This window comes from Micropterus dolomieu, linkage group LG13 (assembly GCF_021292245.1).
Source record: "Micropterus dolomieu isolate WLL.071019.BEF.003 ecotype Adirondacks linkage group LG13, ASM2129224v1, whole genome shotgun sequence".
NCBI classification, from domain to species: Eukaryota; Metazoa; Chordata; class Actinopteri; order Centrarchiformes; family Centrarchidae; genus Micropterus; species Micropterus dolomieu.
In genome coordinates, this window is record NC_060162.1 from 23,681,497 (window position 1) to 23,702,134 (window position 20,638).

The window sequence follows — 20,638 nt, forward strand, 5'->3', positions numbered from 1 at the left end:
CAGCCAGAGCCCTGACTTAAACCCAATTGAGCATCTCTGGAGAGACCTGAAAATGGCTGTCCACCAACGTTTACCATCCAACCTGACAGAACTGGAGAGGATCTGCAAGGAGGAATGGCAGAGGATACCCAAATCCAGATGTGAAAAACTTGTTGCATCTTTCCCAAAACGACTCATGGCTGTATTAGATCAAAAGGGTGCTTCTACTAAATACTGAGCAAAGGGTCTGAATACTTATGACCATGTGATATTTCAGTTTTTCTTTTTTAATAAATTTGCAAAAATTTCTACATTTCTGTTTTTTTCTGTCAAGATGGGGTGCTGAGTGTACATTACTGAGAAATAAAATGAACTTTTTTGATTTTTGGAAAATGGCTGCAATGAAACAAAGAGTGAAAAATTTAAAGGGGTCTGAATACTTTCCGTACCCACTGTAGATAATCTGTTCATCATTTTTCATAACTTGGATGTGTTATAGTGACTTTAAATTGAGTCAAAATATAACTTTTGCATGGCACTGGCATGTACTTGTTTTTAAAACTTCGCACTACTGCACACCATTGAACAGAGATAAATTATAGCCTGATTTCTACTTTAACTACCTTGGCTTCCAGGCGCAGGCGATCAATGGTGTTCTCCGCTTCGGCATACTTAGTCAGCAGTCTGTTGTAGTCCTCCTGCAGCGAGATGAGCGGGAAAGTAAATGAGAAAGTAATAGAAGGGGGAAGAGACAGACAGAAGGGAGTGCAAAAGAAGCATGTGAGGTGAGAAAAAAAAGGAGGAGAAAGATAGGAAGAGGGGGCACAGTAGATAAAAAATATGCTACACATACTTTGTGTTTGGTCATTTACAAAAATGTCACCCTGAAATGCAAGACTTATCCATCCTGGAAAGGTAATTCAAACCTTTATTATTAGAGTATAACTAAGAATTAGTAAGTGCCTTGTTGCAGTAGACTGAAGAATAGAGCATAAAGAATTGAATACTGGAATATGGGCGTATGAGTTATATTTATAACCAAAAAAAATATTATCCTTATCCTGCTGGAAGGGGGCTGGAGCCTATCCCGGCTGACATCGGCCAAAGGCGGGGTACACCCTGGACAGGTTGCCAATCCATCGCAGGGCCACACAGCTAGTCACATTCACACCTAAGGACAATTTAGGGTCACCAATTAATCTAGCCCGCATGTCTTTGGACAGTGGGAGCACCCGGAGAGAACCCACGCAGGCCGGGGAAACTGGGACAGTGCTAACCACTGCACAACCGTGCCGCCGTAACACAAAAGATATTCACTTTCACTTCATGTTCTCTTTTCAAAAGTTCGATGAATTTCATTAATTCATAATTAATATTTACTACTTTTTATTATTTGGCACCACGTAGTTACTGAATTCTCATCAGTATACTTCGTAAACTATGTAACTTTTAATGTCACTTTTTTGTGCCTTCCCTGCTCAGTACATGATGTCTAGTTGTTTGACTTCGTTGCTACAGAAACGGAGACGATGTGAAGCAGAACTGATGGTCTACAGCTGCTTCTGGTACTGAGCAAGGACAGCGGTCAAGTGGTAGAAGTGTGGCACCTTGTATTTAGATACAGTATAAGGGCTGAACTTGAAACACGGAGTTATAGGAAAGAGGATAGAAACTTTCACTTAGGAGATTTATGGAAATTCCTCTTAGGTTTTTAGGGATCCTTTTGTCCAGTTTGATGCAGAATTTGTCACTGTGTTGTTCTGGCAGCCATTACACCGTGAGCTGGTCCTCTGACGAAAAGTGGGAGGGTACATTTTGAAGTCATATAATGTGTTTCTGCTCTTTAACAAATAAAATAAGACTGGAAACTATGTAAACAAGTGTTTTATTAAATAACATAACTCTGGGTCCTGTGCTATCATGTACTCAGAAAAAGGCCTGTACTGGATCAAAGTAGCAAACTAGTATTTTGAGAAGACAAAAGACATTTTGAAAACAAATACCAACCCTGACTGTGTATCATAAGCTCCTTGTTTTAATTTCTACGCAACATTATTTAATTCTAGTATCTTGTATTGCCATCATTGTTCTCATTTACATATATTTTTGTTTCTGTTGCCATAGAAACCGTAAAACAACCCTAAGTGATTTAATCGTAGCTTATTAAAACCTGTTAACAAGGCAAACAGTAACTCCTGGACTGCTGTACTGAGCAATCTTTAGTTGCAAGTTGCCTGATAAAATAAACATAAACACAGATTTATAACACCTGTATTGTGTGACCAGCTATATATGGACATTCAAAATGAGCGACAGAAAGTCTTCTTAACTTTACTCTCACACAGCCCCCCACCAGGTTTTCATCATAGTTTCCCAAAAGCTCAGTTTTCCTCATCTACTCTAATTTTTAGACCATTGTTGATAAACTTATTTATTACTTATTTATTTATTTAGCCAGCTGAGGGTTTATGTACTCTTAGTCTCTACCAGTACCTGTAGCTGATCGAGTAGTGTGGTGGCCTGCTGGCGGCATCTGAACTCCTGAGGAACAGTGGAGTTGAGGGCTCTGGTTGGTAGCCTGTCATAGTCTGATGAGGCGGGAGATCCATCAGTGGTGTTCAGTAGAACTTCTTTCACAATGTCAGCAGGGGATTTAAACACTAAGGGGGGCTCAGGTGACAGGGAATCCCTCTTGGAAGAGCATTTGCTCTTGGGGGGCTTGTAACCACCTTTGGGGAAATGGACCTTGGGCTCCACCATGGAGAAGTCTGGTGTGCGGTAACTCAGAGGCCCTTTTCTGGAAAGACAATCAAATTCAAGGTTAGTGCTTTTTATGAATAAGCTACAATCTTTATGTGAAAAGCGTAAGGATGGATGAAGAAGCGTGATAAAAAATAAATGGCTATGGGGATGTGGCTCACCTTGATTCGTCCACTTCAGCAGCATCAGTCCTGGCTCTGGGTGTCCTCGATTCTCCATCAGGACTTGTGGTCTGGTGTTTTAATTTTAAGTCTGCCCTAACAGAACGAGTCCTTGAATGTATGGCTTCAGGAGAGCGCTGCCTCATCTTCCTCGGTGAGGGAGTAGGCTGTTTCTTATGCTTATCTGATTTAACTGATCCCTCTAAAGGCCCATGACTTACTCCACTGAGATGATTTGACTTGAGTTCCTCAGAAAACATGGTTGCTGGCTGAAGAGATGCCCTGAGCTTTATCTTGGGACCACGAGGGCTGGTCTCGAGGCTTACGTGGCTCCTGTGTGATTCTGAAAGACTTTCTATGAAGCTCATCTCTGGCAAAATTTCAGCTTCAATCCCAGGGGCTGCAGCTATTTCCTCAGCAGTGAAGTGGAGAAGGTGAGGGAAGGTGGGCACTGTGACTGCCGAGGCAGGCTGGGATATTGGGCGGTGATGACTGGAGGCTCCAGCAGCTTCCATGTCTAGCAAGTGAGCACTACAAGATCGTATAGAGCTGATCTTCTCAATCCCTCCTTTGGAAATGTAGCTGTGTTCATATTTGTTTCTCTTCTTGCCACTCCTCATCCCTGCTTTCACTCCATCTTTTTCCTCCTCTGTCATGTCGTTCTCAGAGAGGCACTGCATCCCCTGCTCTCCTTTCCTTTGCCTCACCTCCTCTTCCACTGTCCAAGCTTTTAAGCTATCTTTCAACTCATCAGCTGCCGAAGATGTGGAGAGATGGGAAAATAGGAAGACAGGTTCAACACAATGCAGACATAAATTGTCTCTGACAATAAAGCAATAGCCTCCTCAACTTCACGAATGTAGTGTGGAAACTCAAAGCCTTCAGCACACATATAATGGACTTTTCAGTGAGGTAGGAAATATCTTGCATCTAGGATTACACCTTAAAAATGTTATAAAATGATTATATATATATATCTCTTTTAAAACATACCTGTAGAAGATGTTATTAAGGTATTATATATGAAATGAGAGCATGTATGTATAATACTTTACAACTCTTAAATGCATGCCAGACAATTTGATACTGTTTCCTGTATTTTCCCTGCTGTTCCAGGCAACCATTGGTGAGAAAATCAACAGGCGGACTCTTGAAACTTGCTGGAGTTATGTAATCAATCACAGTGAACATCGAGTGCAGAGTGCAGATTGATTTGTAAAGTGAGCACACTTTTTTTTCCATGTATTGTATTTCAATATTGATCTTGCTTTGAGGAATTGATGCTTTCTTCTCTTTCTCTGAGAAAATATTTTTCTATTGAAAATACAGAAGCTAAACCACAAAAAAAGCCTGCATTACCTTATAATGTAAAACTAAAAACAATAACACAGACTTGAGGGTCACTGTGATGGAGTTACAACAATGAGTCGATATGGAAGAAAAGTAATCTCCAACTATTTTGATAATGGATTAATCTTTTAAGGAATTGTTCAAGTAAAATCAACAAACATTTCCTTCTTCCAGCAATCATTTGTCAGGATTTGCTGCCTTTCTTTGTCTGATGTCAGAATAAACTGAATATCTTTAGATTGTGCAGTGGTAGTTGGACAATACAAGAAATTCTAATTTACACTTTTCATTATCTTGTCACATGTATATAGCTCAACCATGTAAAAGGACTGGTATATTCAGGACCTAGAACATCAAAACGTTAAAACTCACATGGTGACAGCATTTGCACATCCTCTCCTGATGATTCAGTGTGGGACAGAGGTTCACTCAGGCTGTAACTCAGTTCCTCGGGTAGCGTTTCCCTCTCATGCCTACTAAGATTGGCCTCCTCCGGGTTGAGGGGTCCAGCATGCAAGTTTGGATTACATTCTGCATCTGCATCCCCCAACTCTATATCCTCCAGTGCTTCTGACAGTCCAATGATGCCATTCTCATCCATCCGGCTAACAAAGTCATCGTCCTTTTCTGCCTGTTCTTCATCCTCATCCTCCCATGCATCCTCAGATGTTACAGAGCTGGTGCTTGAGGTGCGGACCGGGGCAGGGGTCCAGGAAAGAACCCCTGCGGTGGTGGTCTTTCTTGTCTCCATTCACCTTTTAGCCAATTGGTGGCTCCTACAGATCTCAGCTCTGAACTCAGTTGCCGTCTCAGCCTGGCACAGGAACGTTCTGCATCTTTTCTGGTTGATCTGGCTCTGCAGTGACGGCAACTTTTAAAGCCATGGCTACAGAAGTTTACAGATGGCAGGTCATGTCAGTAAGCTGGTAACAGTCCAGAGGTACAGCTAAGGAGGACTCATAGGTCAGTCTTTAGGAAGAAGAGATCTCTTAGGATGCAGATCCTGAAACACAAAATAGTACCAGCTGTTTATCTATAACCACTTACAGCATTTTACTGTCAGACAGATGTCTCCAGGGGCAATAAACTGGACAAGAAAGCAAAACTGCACAAGCACAAGTTAATACAAAGATAATACACAGTGCATAATTAAGTATACGGTCACATAATAAGACTGACTATGAATGAAGACATCACCTTGGGATCTGGAAAATTGACTGACCTTTTAAGGGCCAGATGACTGATCAATTAATCAATATTTTTCATTGATAATGAAAATAATTAGTTAGTTGCAGCCCTACATAAATATGCATACCGTATATGTGATTTAGATTCCTAATTCCTGAGTAAAAATCACAATCTTTAACCTTTTTAAAGTCAAAAATGACAGCCCAACAGTTAAGACTGTGCTGCTCATAACTAAAAGAAGCTAAACTAACGGTGTGATTTAAGGGTTGAGGAAGCTGCTAATCTGTATACAAACATTTACACTCTATATATCAGTTCTTTGTGTCACACTGCATTTCTCATAAACAGTGAGTGTATCGTTCTTCAACAGGAGGAGCTGCTGCTGTGTGGATTAAATGCTTTCATATCAATGCATATCAATCAAAACAGAAAATATCAACTTTGGCATCTTGTTATAAAAACCATATATTTATTATAGATGACAGAAAGCTGTGGCAAGCATTGGATTAGTGATTCATTAAAAGCTTTTAGTTGTTTAATGTTTTTTTTGTTTTTATTTCTCTCACAGCAGTAAGGTGCAGATGTTTCCAGCAGTGCCAATAGTGTCTCACACATACAGACTTTACTTGGGTGGGCCACCCAGCCACCAATGTACATAGAGATCTATTATCTGGCATTACGTGGTGTTGATTTTCATTGTGTCCGACATCTTGTGTGAGATTCAGCACTTAAGGACTCGTGTCTAAGTTGACATGAACTCAGTGTTAAGTCTACACAGCATACACATTCGTTTTATTGCCCCCTGCTCAAATCCGGTGCTATCAGGTCGCACCACTCAGCATTTATGTTCTTTACTATGAGTCAAGCCTATCATACATGTAACAGAGCTCGGATTAGACTGCTAGTTCACAACGTCACATCACGTCCCCAAAGTATTTGCCTAGCGCTGCAAAGCTCACTATGGCAACTCCACAACATCAACAAGAGCTGCGCTATTCAGCGTCTGCAATAAAACATCTCTGACAAGTCTACTGTGTTACAGCTACACCGCCAGTGCCTCACCACAGCGCAGTCTGTTACAATGTTACGAAGAGAACCTTCATTTTATTTATGAAGTTATACATGATGCTAAATGCTTATGTAAAAAGCCACATAATTATAATAAAATCATTATTAATGGGCTTCATCAGCACTTATTCCACATAATGTGATTATTTTCATCGTTTTTATCACAGTATATTTCCTTGAGATGTACACACATTTCTGACACAACATCACTTTGACACTTTGGTTGACCACATACCAAGTCACAGGCCTTAAGAAGAGTCAATATCAGAGAAACCTTTTGTCATCTTAATGCAATGAAATTGGCATTTTAAAAAAGCAGCAAGTGAGGTACATTGTGTACAGTAGCACTCAGATGCTCATTAAGAAAAGTGCTTTGCTTCTTTTATCAATACCCCAGATTAGCGCAAGTAGATTATTGGCCTGGTGTTTCTTACTGTCTCTTATCTGACACACAAATGTCACACAAACACACACACCCATCTGGAGAATATGATATTTGTGCAGAAAACCAGACACACTCATGTGCATCCACAGACACTTGTTTGTATAGTGTTAGAAACAAACACAAGGCTCAGTGAACAGGACTGACGTTGTGGTCTCTCTACAACCCCTTTCATACACAAATCAGCAGCGAGTCTCCCAACGCGGCACGCTCATCATGCCTTTAAAGAAGACCACAATGCACAAGAGCACACAATACAGAGGATAAACAACTTGAGAGTTAGGTTTAGAAAAACAAGTAGTTCAGAACAGAAAGAGTTCACAGTATACTTATAGCATTATTTGTTCATTGCCCTCTTCAAGAACAAGAACTTCATGGGTGATGAGGAGTTAACCCTGCCAGGACACAAGAATGAAAATATGTGCAGATGTTAGACTTGGTGAAAAGTAACTACATACATTTACTCAAGTACAATTTTAAGATACCTGTACTTTCCCTGAAAATGTCTAATTTATGCAACTATACCCCTTACAATTTAGAGGGAAATTTGTATTTTCCCTACATTTTACTGATTGCTATACTGTAATTAGAGTTACCATTGAAAGATATATAAAGAAATGATTTTTGTTATTGTTTTAACTACTGCACACTATATAAATTAGTTCAAATCAGCTCCACCCCAATCAGCTATAACACTGCCAACTAGGACTGGGCACTTTTTTTGTACCTACCAAAATGTGTCACCAGAACATCATGTGTGAAAAACTGTCAGGTAGCAAAGACCGGCAACAAATGTCTGGTCAGATTTTTTCTCTTCTTTACTAATTCGTAGATCAGCTAGTTCTGATTTCAATCAAAATTTTGCCAATTTAGGTTATTTTATTTTAACTAGAAAAACTTGTCTGTAATGTCACTAGACTATTTTAATTTAAGTATCTTTTTGGAATTTGTATTATAATAGGCCCTTTCTAGGTTTTCCATAATGGTTGGATTTCTGAGCTTTTCTTTGGTAAGAATAAATCAAAGAAACAACTCACCTGTTGCTCTGCTCATGCTCCCTGTTCATTCCCAGACTACTAAGGATTTCTTTTAGCTGCCTTACATGGGGGGAGGCTCTAAGCTGCTCTAAAGCCCTTACAGGGGGCTTCACCGATCGTAAACAGACAATATACATCCAGACACTAGCTCAGCTGCTCACAAACAGACAGACGGCTTTAATCACCTGACTGTCAGGCAAGCTAAGGATGGGCAGTTGGGACTGAGGTGCGGGAACATATGAGAGAGAGAGAGAGAGAGAGAGAGAGAGAAAATGACTGACAGAGTGAGTGAGGGAAAAGTGAAGACAAGACAAAAGAAAGGCCGAGAATTTCTGCCAAGTCCTAATTTCATTCCCCGTCCCACCAAAGCCCAGCCAACAAGGACACTGCGTGAATTTTCACAGGGGGGACACCGGCTGAATATTGAGCACAGTGAACAGAAGTGTGGCCGGAGCTGCCCCACAGGCTGACAAAGCTACACTGAGCTGTTTAGGATGGCCTAGTGACTAATACATGACAGCTAATCTTCTTAGGAGGCACAGGGAGTGCTGAGGACACAGGATATACTATGAAAAGAGTGACTGAAGGAAGCTGCATCATGATTTAAAATGCTGATGAAATTATTAGAGGAGGACCAGTTACTTGATAGAATGAAAATTAATCAACAATGTCAACAATCAATTAATCATTGAAGTCATTTATCAATATGTGAGGATTTGATTCTTTTCATATCATTGTTATTGGAATATCTTTGGATTTAAGGCTGTTGATTGGACAAAACAAGCAATTTGAAGGCATCAACTTTGCTTGTGTAAGAAAGGCACTATTTAAAGGAGAATTTCTACTGTATTTACAATAGGTTATATTTCCTCCTCAGTTTGCATTCTAGCTGCCGCTTTATTGACCTGGACATCCAGGAACATGTTTGAGAAAGCCTTTTTAAATAAAAGTAGACAAGATTTCTCTGCTCGTTTTCTAAAATGTTCCAAATAGCAATTCCCTTAACACTTAATACATACTGGTACAGACTGGAATGTGTCCTTGGCACAGAGAATCGAGCACAGAAAGTTTGCATTGAATTCTGATCAAATCTTGTTGACATATTATTTGATCAGATGCTTTTAAATGTTGGCAACAGACAACAAGTTTCCTCCCATTACTCTTTCTGAAAACAGCAGTCTCTCTCACACTGAAAGCTTTTAATCTAACGTTACTGTTTCAGAGAGGTTACAGCGATTTTTTTTTATATATGCACAGTATTCAAACACGTCCCATTCTTTGCAACAACAAGAAGCTCCGGTGATTTCAACTCAAGAAAGACTTGTTCAGCAACATCCAAGTACCAACAACTGTTAACCAAGTCCAACCAGTCAGGCTGGTGGGCTGAGGAGCTCAGAGCAGAAACAATATTTCTGCGTTTCTGAGAAATCAAAATAACACTGTTGTGAAGAGAAAGTAGTATCAACATAGGTGCATTGCAAACTTACCTCACATTATAAGTAGATACATCTATTCCGTCGATTCAGCAGGCAGGATTTTAAAAAGACTGCAGAGATTTCACAGGAAGACTTCACAGCAACAGGGTCGGTTGTCTTGAAAACCGCAAACTTGAGGAGACCCACCCCTGTGTCACCATGGCACACACACCACAACAAACCACCACCGACAGTTACCAGGTCACGTTACTGAGGTTTCCTCAAACACTTTCAAGCCTACACATTCGTTAAACAACTTAAATGTAGCAACTTATTTGTCTTTCATAAACCGCTGAGTAACGTTGGAGAGAACGGTTAGTAACGTTAATGCTGAGCTAACGTTAGCTAACAGAGTCAGTGCCAAAAGTTTCAAAAGTTGGTTATCGTTACCATCACATACTCCTAACTTAAGACACCAAAACAAACGCAAACCACCCTTATTAAGATGATTTTCAGCTACATAGTGCTGGTACCTTAATTCTGGAGGAGTTATACTAGTTCATTTCTCCCGTGAAAGCGGGGGTTTCTGATATTTATGAGGCTAATTATCAGTCTCGTGTAGTGTGGCACTGATTTTAGCTGGCAGAGTAGTTACCAGATGGATGCAACCAACTATGGGAAACTGCAGCCATGAGTTTAGCATTTCAGGCTTTTTTTTTAACCTTCTCTACCAACAGACCACGTACAAAAATCACCTTTTAAAGACAGTGGTTCTGATCTTAGATTTAACACTTGACAGCCTCAGGGTAAAAATAATCGTTTAATTTGTGGAGTTTATTGGGGTATCGTTACCTGACAGTCTATACTCAGGGCAAAATGTTTCAGATACCTTGAAGCCAAAGACTGACTGGTGATTGGTTATGAGGCTGCTCAGGGGCGGGACTTAAAGTTGATTGATGTTTAATGAAATGTATGGGGTTGATTGTTCTTTTGTAGTATGTGTGATGCTTTGGCAATATTGTTGTTACACATTCATGCCAATAAAGCTAATTTGAATTGAATTGAATTGTTAGAAATACACAGCTGGAGGATTGCGGTTCCAATTAATGGCCACCAGAGTGCACCATTTCCTAACTTTTCGATATCATCCAACAATACTAAACACCTTTCATCTTTTCCTTCCTGTGTGGGAAGAAGATTTAAATTTTATCTATTTTCATATTAAATATATATAATTTTTTTCTTCAACTCTGCAACAGTAAAAACCATCATGCAATTCCTGTTTGAACATTACTGCTCGGTCCATAAAAAATGGTTATACCCTGTTTGGTGTGGAAGGACTTGGCTGGCCTGTACTTCCCACAAGAGTGTAGGCTGTTATAGCAGCAATGGTTTTATAAGGATTGTTCAGCAATTACACATGACTGTACTGTTTGGGTGTCAACTTATTTATGGCGTGTAGTGGTTAACACACTGATCCACTTTCAAAAGATGCTGGTACAGATGTAATTGTTTAATTACACTGCTGTGATGTAGATAATACAGAACATAATTTTTACGATTTTAATGGCAAATTAAATGTACTGACAAAGTTAAATCACAATCAAATGAACTGTGCTTTTGCATGTAAAAACTAAAGTCATCCCAAACAGTAAGGCTTATCCTTCCTGGTAGACTAATTTACTAACTGAGAACAAATTAATTTGCCATTTCAAGGTTAATCATCTGCAGAAATGATTACACTTCCAATACACTCTACATGGCCAAAATAAGTCTCAGGTTGAGGCTTTGTAGTGGCCCAGTGCAGTAGACTGATTAAAAATAAAGAACAGTCTTGCATGTGGGTGCAATATTAAGGTGCCAACATGTCACATTGAAACAGGATGTGTAGGATGTGTTATTTGTGTTCCTCATCATCTTTTCATCATTTCACAATCACTTTTACCAATTATTTTCAAAGCATCTTTTCTTAGAGTTTCTTTTGGCTTTGCTAAAATACATTTAAAGTACATGTCAAAAAGTCAGAAACTGAGCTAAGAGAAAGACAAAGACAGAGAGATGACCACAAAGCTGACAGCAGTCAACCCTCTCCTGTATCAGGACTGTGCAATAATCTGTCACATTCATACTTTACCTACACAAAAGCAAAATAATATTTCAACTTGATAAGAAGCAACAACAAAAACAAAGTCAACCTGCAGTAAATTCTACTGACATGAACAGAGAAGACACAATGGTAGAGTATGGTCACTGGCACTGATCCAAAATCTGGTCTGCATGTCTCAGAGATCACTGCCTGGGGGCTGTCTCAGCCTGTCATAGGCAGATCTGTTTGCCAGAGGCCTGTATGTTCACTACTTACAAAGAGGGAACTGCAGACCCTAATGCACCAGGAAAAATACATGTCAACAGAAAGTCAGTGCCCTATCATCATCTCTTGAGTGCAGCCACCAGGAAGACACCCAATTCATATTTGTATGAATCTATGTAATTTGTAGGGCCATTACAATTTCCCAGAGACCAAATGGGCGTCTTCACATTGCTTGTTTTATCCGAAAATGAAATATATATAATTTAAAATTACAGAGAAAAACAGAAATCCTCACATTTGAGAAGCTAGAACCAGACGTGGTTTGGCATTTTTGCATGAATACAGTTTCACAAACACAAATACTGTACAAATAACAGAAGATTGTTCACCATTTTTAAAAGGGGAACAAGGCAATGTCCATGTTAGTTGCCTACAAAACAGATATCTCAAGAGTTTAATTAGACTTAATGAGACTTAATAAAGAAAACTTAAATGAGACCCAGGACCGGAGGGCTCTGCAGCGGGTGATTAAAACTGTTCAGAAGATCATTGGTGCCCATCTCCCGAGCATCAGTGATATCGGTGAGGTGAGGTGCCTGAAGAGCCCAAAGGATACTAAAGGACAGTACCCACCCCAGCCACAGCCTGTTCACCCTGCTGCCTTCTGAGAAGCGATATAGAAGCTTCAGCCGCTGCACCACCAGACTGCATAGCTGCTTTCCCCCCCAAGCTATCAGACCTTTATACTCAAATTCATCCTCAGCACTGCTTACAAACTTAATTGCACTTTACAACCTGTTGTAATGTGACAAATAAACCTACCCATATACCCTTGTAACCCATTAAACCACTCAAGAATCCCATTTGGAGACAGGATGGGATTGGTGACCTGTCCAGGATGTACCCTGCCTCTCACCCAGCGCATGCTAGAATAGGCTCCTTAAACTCCCACTCGACCCTGAACTAGATAAGTGGTATTGGAGTTTGGATTGAGGTACAATTCAGTACTGTATTTTCTGCTTATAATATGAAAGCTGTGATTCTGCTGACCTTGTTACCATCTGGGGTTGCGTTTTGTTGCTGCTTTTGTACATTTGTTTTTTGGGAGTGGAAGAAAATTTAAAACATATAAGCAGGGAATTTTGAACTAAAATTAATCTATAAAGAGCATGGAAGAACAAGAGACAAAGGAATGACAAATGAAAAGGAAACGTTTAAGTGCGGGGTTGTCTGCCATACGCTGTTTGTGTAGTTTCACCAGTATAAGGTAAAAAGCATGTCGACACTTTAACATTACAACAATGTTGTGCCATGGGTGTTATTCTGCTGCCTCCAGAATTTACAAACCTGGCTACACGGATCTGCTCCCAGTCAGCCACAAGAGTATTAGAGAGGTCAACCACTGATGTTGGGTGATAAGATCTGGCTAATAGTCTGCGTTCATCCCACTTGTGTTAGATGGGTTTCAGCGCTCTGTATAGGCCAGTCTTCCGCTACAAACTAGAAAACCAATTCTTTATAGACCTGGCTTTGTGCACTGGGGCACAGTATTGTTGAAACAGACCTCGCCCAACCTGCTGCCAAAAAGTTGGAAGCACACTATTGTCTAGAATATCATTGTATGGTGCAGCATTACGATCTCCCATCAATGGAATTAAGGGGCCCAAAACAATAGAAACAAATCTCCATACTTGACCATTTAGGTAAGCAGTGACAAGCTCCTTATAATCAAAATAAAATAATAAAAGCAGGCAGCTTGTTAGTTTTTGTGCAGATATCTTTATTGAAAAATTAAACACACTTTCTGTATAAATAGCATGTTGTCGTACAATACTCCTCGTTAAAATGTGCAGGAAGCAGGCAAAAAGACAGGTCGACTGCCACTCACGGACTAAGAAAAGCAACAGGGTTGAAAAATGAACACCAACAAAATCAGCATGTGCAGCTAATAAAGCAGGAGGCACACTCAGTGAAATAAATAAACATTATCAATAGAGTCAACAAGTGGTGTTGGTTGGTTTATGAGTCTGACCTTTGTGGGGAAGCAGTGGTTAAGGGTTAAGGGGGGGATGGGGGGCAAACCCTTGCACCTTGCTACAGCATGAGCAACAAGTCAATGTCTGAGCTGTCGTGTCTCATGTCTGAGCCAAGGCCAGCACCTCTCTGTCTTGGAGTCTGACTAATGAGACTGTCAGCAGCTTCCATCGCTTCCCTCCATCATCCGTCCCTCCTGGATGGCCCTTTAATATCAGGTCAATGAAAAGGCCGAGCCACTATCGACACGTGTCTACAAGCTGGGGTCATAATGGAGTTCACTCACGAAAAGTTTCTGTGATGCTGACGGATGATTATTAGACAGCTTTACCATGGTTTATAAATGTCTAAATAAATAAATGTGTGGTTAATATCATCGTGGCTGTTGCTTTTCCTGTAGAGCTTTATTCATCAATTTTCACGTTTGACTTTCTCTGAGGCATGTTTGCATTTATCTACATTTCACCTGAGCAGGGTACAGCCAGCAGCACGGAGGGGAACAGTGTCTTACTCAAGGGAACTTTGGCATTAATGGACTCTTCTTCATTTATTCTTTGATGAGGCAGTTTGAAAAATTAACTATAATCCCCCCAATTTCAGACTTTATTTATGCACAGTTGTTGTGCGGCTGCTTATGTTTAGACAACATTTAACATTTGAGATGTTTGCTAACAAATCCCATGGAAAGACAAAAACCAACAATGGACTGATCCTACTAAAAAAATACTGTCTGTGTATCCAAAGCCTTATTCCTCTGTGCCATAGAGCTCCATTGTTGTCCACAAACTATTAAAAACGCATCACTGAGCCACATTGTTGCACTGGCTGACATGTTACTTCTTTATAAATATCACAGATACATCATCTTGAGTCAGTCCCACATACAGTCAGTCCTGCTGCTGTAAATAATCACTAGAGCACCAAATGTGTATTAATCTGCAGCGTTTTTCAAAAATGAAACTATATGCTATACTATATAGTTGTGATTGTTTTTGGAAGATTTACATCTTCAGTAGGAACTAATGGGTTCGAGGCTGAGAGCCACAGACAGGGCAAGTCACAAAGTATTCAGAGACAGACTAACACACTGTTGGTTTAAATCTGTTCATGGGATATGCTGACAATATACTGGCCTTATCCGTTTAATGAAAAATGGCTTTTGTAGAAAAACATCTGTATACTTCTGGTAAGGCAGTAAGTACTCTTTTTGTCAGTATGGAAACAAAGTTTGGTATTGAACATTTTCAAATGAAACCTTAGTCTATTTGTGGCATTGCATTTTTGAGTTACTCCAAAGGCATTTGAAAGGGTTTTTTAGTAGCCTCAGAAGTGGGAGAATTCCCTTAACCCATAGAGAAAATTTTAATTCTTCAGTTTATTAGCAAGATCTTCAAAAGCAAAATAAATAAAATCTAATTTAAAGATATAGAATGTTGTTCTCACTGGACAGATTCAATTGTTGTATTATTTTCCATCAAAGGTTTGGCCAAAGCAGTGTTTAACAATGTACATCCTCTTCTTTTTCTCCTCATTTTCTCTTTCCTCATCTCCTCTTCTCACTTTGAAGGGATGGTGTCACAAAAGCCTTCATCTGTGAGGCTGCAATTCCTTCTAGATTCGACTGTTTAACAGCGAGTAATTCCACTGAGAGGACGCACTCCAGCGCTCATCTGTGTGTGAATCTCTCTCTATCTCCCGCTCTCTTCTTATCTAGCTCATTCTGTCTTTCTCTCTCTCTCACACACACACACACACACTGATGCATCCTGAATTTTAAGTTTGTTAGTGGTTGCGGTAAGTACATTATTTTTCAGATAGTTTGTATCACGTCCTGAATATGCATACAGAGACATTTTCTGCATATCAAATGAATAGATGTACTCAGTAGCCTATTCGAGACTATTTGTATATGGGAGCTTTTCCCTGTTTCCTGTTTTAAAGTGTTAACTATTGACATTTTATTCTGATTTACAGGTGCAGGCTGCCCTTTAAAAATCTACAAAAAAACAGACACACAGTGGTTTTATCTCATCTTGATTCACCTCTTCGGTTGTATCACGTCACTACTTTTATGTTGACTGTCTTTTAACCTGCCGCTCTGTGAGGCAGAGGGGAATTGAAATATTCATAAAAACTCTGGTTTTGAAGGCTCAAGTGGTCCACATTTATACAATGTATATATGTTTCCTGATCCTGTGCCAAAATCAGGTTTGAAATTAACTTTGCATGAAAATGGGAACATGTCAGTTGGAAATGTTAACATATAAAGGCTTTTTAGTTTTCTGATTTGGGACAAAATTCTAATGTGAAAAGTTTGACATCAAGCACTTACATAAAATAAATGCCTAAACATATATTTTTAGATGAATGGAGGAATTTCATGTCAGCTGTTAGACAAAAGTTTTACAAAAGCCTAGTTTGCATATTTGTTAGGGATGCATGAAACTATGTTGAGTAATGAGTCAGAAAATCTTATTTTTGCTGACCTCTAGTGGTTTAAAGCTGGGGTAGGTAGCATTGGAGAAACTGCGTTGGAGCCAGCTAGTTTGAAAGTATCCAATTATAGTATAAGTATCCTTCTGGCCTCCCTCCAAAGCCCCTCCCCCAAAACACATGTTCATGCCATAGACCGTATACAAAAATGCGCAAGTAGTGCACGAGCAGAGTGCAAAATGTACTGCCTCTAAATTTGCTTCACCTCTTGTCTGTACACACCGTCAGGTAGCTATTTTCAGTAAGCAAGCTGTGATCAACTCACTACCTTCCCAGCACCAAAGAACGGCGGAACAAAACTTTACCTGGTACAAAAGTGAAACATGTGCAGCTACAGAGGCAGATATTTTTCTCAGGGGTTGGTGGAGACCAAACCATAGCTAAAAGGAGGCTGGATAGTGGAGTGATAGAAACACGACAGAGAAGGAATCAAAGAATGAATTAACTTTCAGGCCTCTAGAGGACAAAATCAAGTCAAGCAGCTTAAAAAAATATTGTTTGTTTTGTTACTTCTCAACATCTCTTTCATCTGAAAGGTTTTATCGGATTTTTAAGACTATCAAGAAATAATAGATTCTTTAAAAAACTATTTCTTGAGATTATTATTATTGGGATTACAGGTACAAACATACTGGTTACGAGTATGACCTTTGAAAAATCTTAGAAGTGCATTCCAAACATTTGTTTTTTCTTCATTAAATGCTGACATTTTGAAGATGGACGGTAGATGCTGTAAAAACAAAGCATGAATATGGTGTTCTCTTCCCTCAGTTTGTCATCGGAATGATTCAGGAGTGTTTGATAGCAATTTCTCAGAGAGCTGCTCTGCTGGCGTTCTTCAAATCCCAGACTGCCAGGCTACTGCTTCACTTCTTTGTATGTCTCATACAGCAGCTCCCTTGATGACATTTACATTCGTCTTTATTTGCCGTCTCCTTGTTTGGAGCACATCTTTTCTCTTTTCATCCATTTCCTACACACAGACACACACCACTCACATTAAACACACGCGCAACACACATCCACGCACAGCACACTTAGATTAATTACACCAATTACTTCATGTTTCTACCTGCAGCCTAATGTCAGTCTCTGGAGTGACACGTGGAGGATGTTTGCTGTACATCCTCTTCACGCTTGCACTCCTTCCTGAGAGGAAGCAAATCATCTCCCCAACAACAATCACGTCTCATTTGTTACTTTAGTTACTCACTCATTCTCATGTTCTTTTCCCCCCCCCTCTCTCTCTCTCTCGCTCCATTGCTCACTCTACCTGATTGCTTATCTCCTAATTGCTTTTCTATAAATGGATGAAATGTGTGCGTGCGTGCACACACGTGTTTCTAAAATCTTTGGCAGTCTCGTCCTCTAAATGTCTCATTACTCTCCTCTTGGGCATAATTGCTGCACTGAGCACGGTTTCAAGCCCCCCCTGGGTGAAAATAATTGAAACTATGAAATTACAAAATAAAATTACTCAATTGTTATTCAGTCAGGAAAGCCGCAGGAGAAAAACTGAGCGCTCTGAGGGAAAAACTGAGGGATTTTATCCCATCTCAGAGTACTACCACACTAAACTGGCCAAATCTGACAATGCATCTTTGATCCAGTGTCTTTAAAATTGCTCTCTAGAGTGAATGAATATGAACACAGTGGCCTCGTGTTTTAGTCTGTACTGTGGTAAGAAACTTGGCTACAGTGAAGGTGTTGTCATTCTACTGTCATACTATTGATGGCTGACATTTTTCATCATTAACTGTATTTACATTCTGTAATTACCTCTCTTATTGTTTCAATCGTTATGGGGCAGGGTCCGCCATTCAGATTGCTTCTACGCGCATGAGGGATTCAAAGAAAACAATGCAGCATGTAATCCAGTGTAACTGTTAGAGGAAGAGCTACAGGATGAACACCTCCAACTCCTCAGCAAGGTAGCCAACTTGTTTTGCTGTGCACTGTTGTTGTGTATTAAACACACTCGCAATGTGCGCAGCATGAAATTAGACCGCAGTGGCTCGTAGCACAATGGGAAAAGGCCAGTTATTGACTTCTTTATTAAAACCATGTGATTGTTTGCCAGCACTGTAAAGACATCCACCAGTTGCTCTTCTGTTGTATTTCTGACAAAGTAGCAGCTCAAGGAGGAACTATTAGGGATTCTATTGACGCCTGACGGGAGCAGAACAGGAAATGCTTGCTGGTTAACAGCTAGCATTTACAACCTGCCATCAAATGACTGCTCACTACTTACAATACTTGTTCAGGTGTCTGAAAACAGACAGAGAAAAATATGTCAACTAAATTGTGAAATCGGCTGTATTAAAACAGTTTAGGTGATAATTGAGTTTTAAACAGCTAAGACTCTAGACTCTCCGTTCCACTCCTTACCAGGTTTTGGCAGTGATGTGGAAATGTGTTGTTTGCCAATGGAAAAAGAAAAAATGACTTAGCCACTTCTTAATGTTTGTATTGTGGACACCCGTAAACAGCATTTTCAAATTCAGCTGTCTAAGTGTGGACAGTCTCAAACAATACAGATACACAGGGAGAAGCAGAAAGGAAAAAGGAAATGAACGCACATTTGTGTGGAACCCATCTGAAGATTTCCATCATTCACGTGTCTTTTTGTTTGTCTCATTAAACAATTATGAGCATATGATGTGTATCTTTGTTAGCTTCATTTGTGAAAGGGTAGTAGTACGCAGACAGGCCTCACTTGCCAGGATGGCCTGAATTATCATTATCTTTGAAATATATTACTATATGTCGATGATGCAACAGATGTCACAGGTTTTATAATTCATATAGTATCTTTATGTGTACGGTATATATGCATCTGTATCTACATTTGTTCATTTTTACATTTACAAATCCAAGCTTATAAAGTCAAGCGTGAATTAGTCTTAGATGTGCAGTTGTCTCTCAGATAGAAGCAAAAAAGAAATAAATAAACTGACCATGGGACTTGGGAGTGCTACGAGAAGTTCCAGTGAGTTTCAAATGGTTGCTGAGAGAACAAACAAAACGTATAGGTTTCACTACTTTCCATTTTTAGTGCATAAGGTCTCACAGTGGGGAGGTAACATGTTGAGGAGAATCCTGAATGAAGTCCACAGCAGAAGTAATACCTTGTAAATTTGTGTCCAGACTCAAGGGTGGGTTTTTGAGAAAGGGCTCAGAGATCAGTTGGTGGTTCTAAAAGAGTTGTGCCATTTAAATCAACAAATGCTTTGAATTTCTTCCTCTCATGTTGTCCCCGGACTCTTCTTCTCCTGTACTGGCCTCGTCATCGTCCTCTCTCCTCCTCCACTCAGCTATAGTGCCACGTTGAAGTCGGTCACCAGGAAGTCCACGTAGTCCCTCTCTTTGGTCTTGAAGGCCTCAGCGATGAGGCGTGCGGCGTCCCTGTGCTCACGGCCCCTCAGGGAAACCCCGTTTACCTCCAGGATCACCTGACCCACCTTCAGCTGGCCACAGTTATGAGCTGAACCACCCCTCTGAGAGAGAGAGAGAGGGAGAGAGCGAGAGAATATGAACTGTAAGATTACTTAATTATTTAAAATTTGGACTGATGAAAAACACAATAAATGGACCTTGTGTCAGAACCATTAGTACAAACAAATCTGATAATAACGGACACATACAAGTGATATAACTGAACTTGTGGGATTTACCAATTTTAGAAACTTAGGCACAAACTATATTCATGGGTGGTTCAACCATGCACAGGGCTGTACAAGTCATGTACACATAGTCAGCCTTTCTCCCAAGTACCTTCATTGGAATTTATTTGGAGTTTATGGGTGCTCTCACGCTCTGTAGTTTGGTTAATTTGGTCTGGAATGAGGAAAATAAGATACACTGTTGCCTTTTAGATTTGGTCTGGTTTTAAGTTCTAGTCTGTTAATGCTGACTTACTGCAAACAAACCCAGAGCAAAAGTACTCAAAGCTAGACACAAGTTCAACACCCTTCTGGTTTTAGTCTTTTACACTCTCTGATCTGTAGTGTTGATGAGCATAACATATTATGCGTGTTGTTTATATAGATTGAGAGATGTAAGTTCACGATCAGCAGATGGATTTAATAGTAGTGTAACTTATGTTAAAATCAAATATCTGCTTCACAGTGCCTTGGTTGGTCTGTTTTACTTTCACACCTCAAACAAAATACAACGGCATCTGCTTGGAAGCAGACCGAGACCCTTCTTTTCAGGCAGTCTCAATCTGGTTGTCCTCCAGAGCACCAGAGATCGATTTAACCAAATAAAACTGTTTGGGTTTGAAAGCACCCTGAATTTGCTGATTTTTGACAGCTGCACTTGAAGCAGTGTGATGTTCTTTTTAACACTCTGGTGATATTTTTGAGGATGAAACTTCCCCACAAAAGAAGAACAGGCAA

The 20,638-nt window shown here is 39.9% G+C and overlaps 2 protein-coding genes across 7 annotated transcripts in view; both read right to left on the reverse strand.

Moving 5' to 3' along the window:
• Positions 1-10,058, reverse strand: part of akna (AT-hook transcription factor) — a 23,877-nt gene extending 13,819 nt beyond the window's left edge. For 2 of the 4 annotated variants that reach the window (XM_046067242.1, XM_046067241.1), the window contains exons 1-5: positions 9,473-9,923; positions 4,623-5,253; positions 2,901-3,654; positions 2,473-2,776; positions 603-677 (exon numbers count right to left, since the gene is read on the reverse strand). In XM_046067242.1, coding sequence (XP_045923198.1) covers positions 603-677; positions 2,473-2,776; positions 2,901-3,654; positions 4,623-5,001 — 1,512 coding nt within the window. In that variant the 5' untranslated portion in view covers positions 5,002-5,253; positions 9,473-9,923. The other 2 variants (XM_046067239.1, XM_046067240.1) reach the window with 2 other exon arrangements.
• An 8,631-nt stretch (positions 10,059-18,689) lies between these two features.
• The window catches only part of whrna (whirlin a), a 184,325-nt gene continuing 182,376 nt past the window's right edge, over positions 18,690-20,638 (reverse strand). For all 3 annotated transcript variants that reach the window (XM_046067501.1, XM_046067502.1, XM_046067500.1), the window contains one exon: positions 18,690-19,735. In XM_046067501.1, coding sequence (XP_045923457.1) covers positions 19,553-19,735 — 183 coding nt within the window. In that variant the 3' untranslated portion in view covers positions 18,690-19,552. The remainder of the gene's footprint in view (positions 19,736-20,638) is intronic.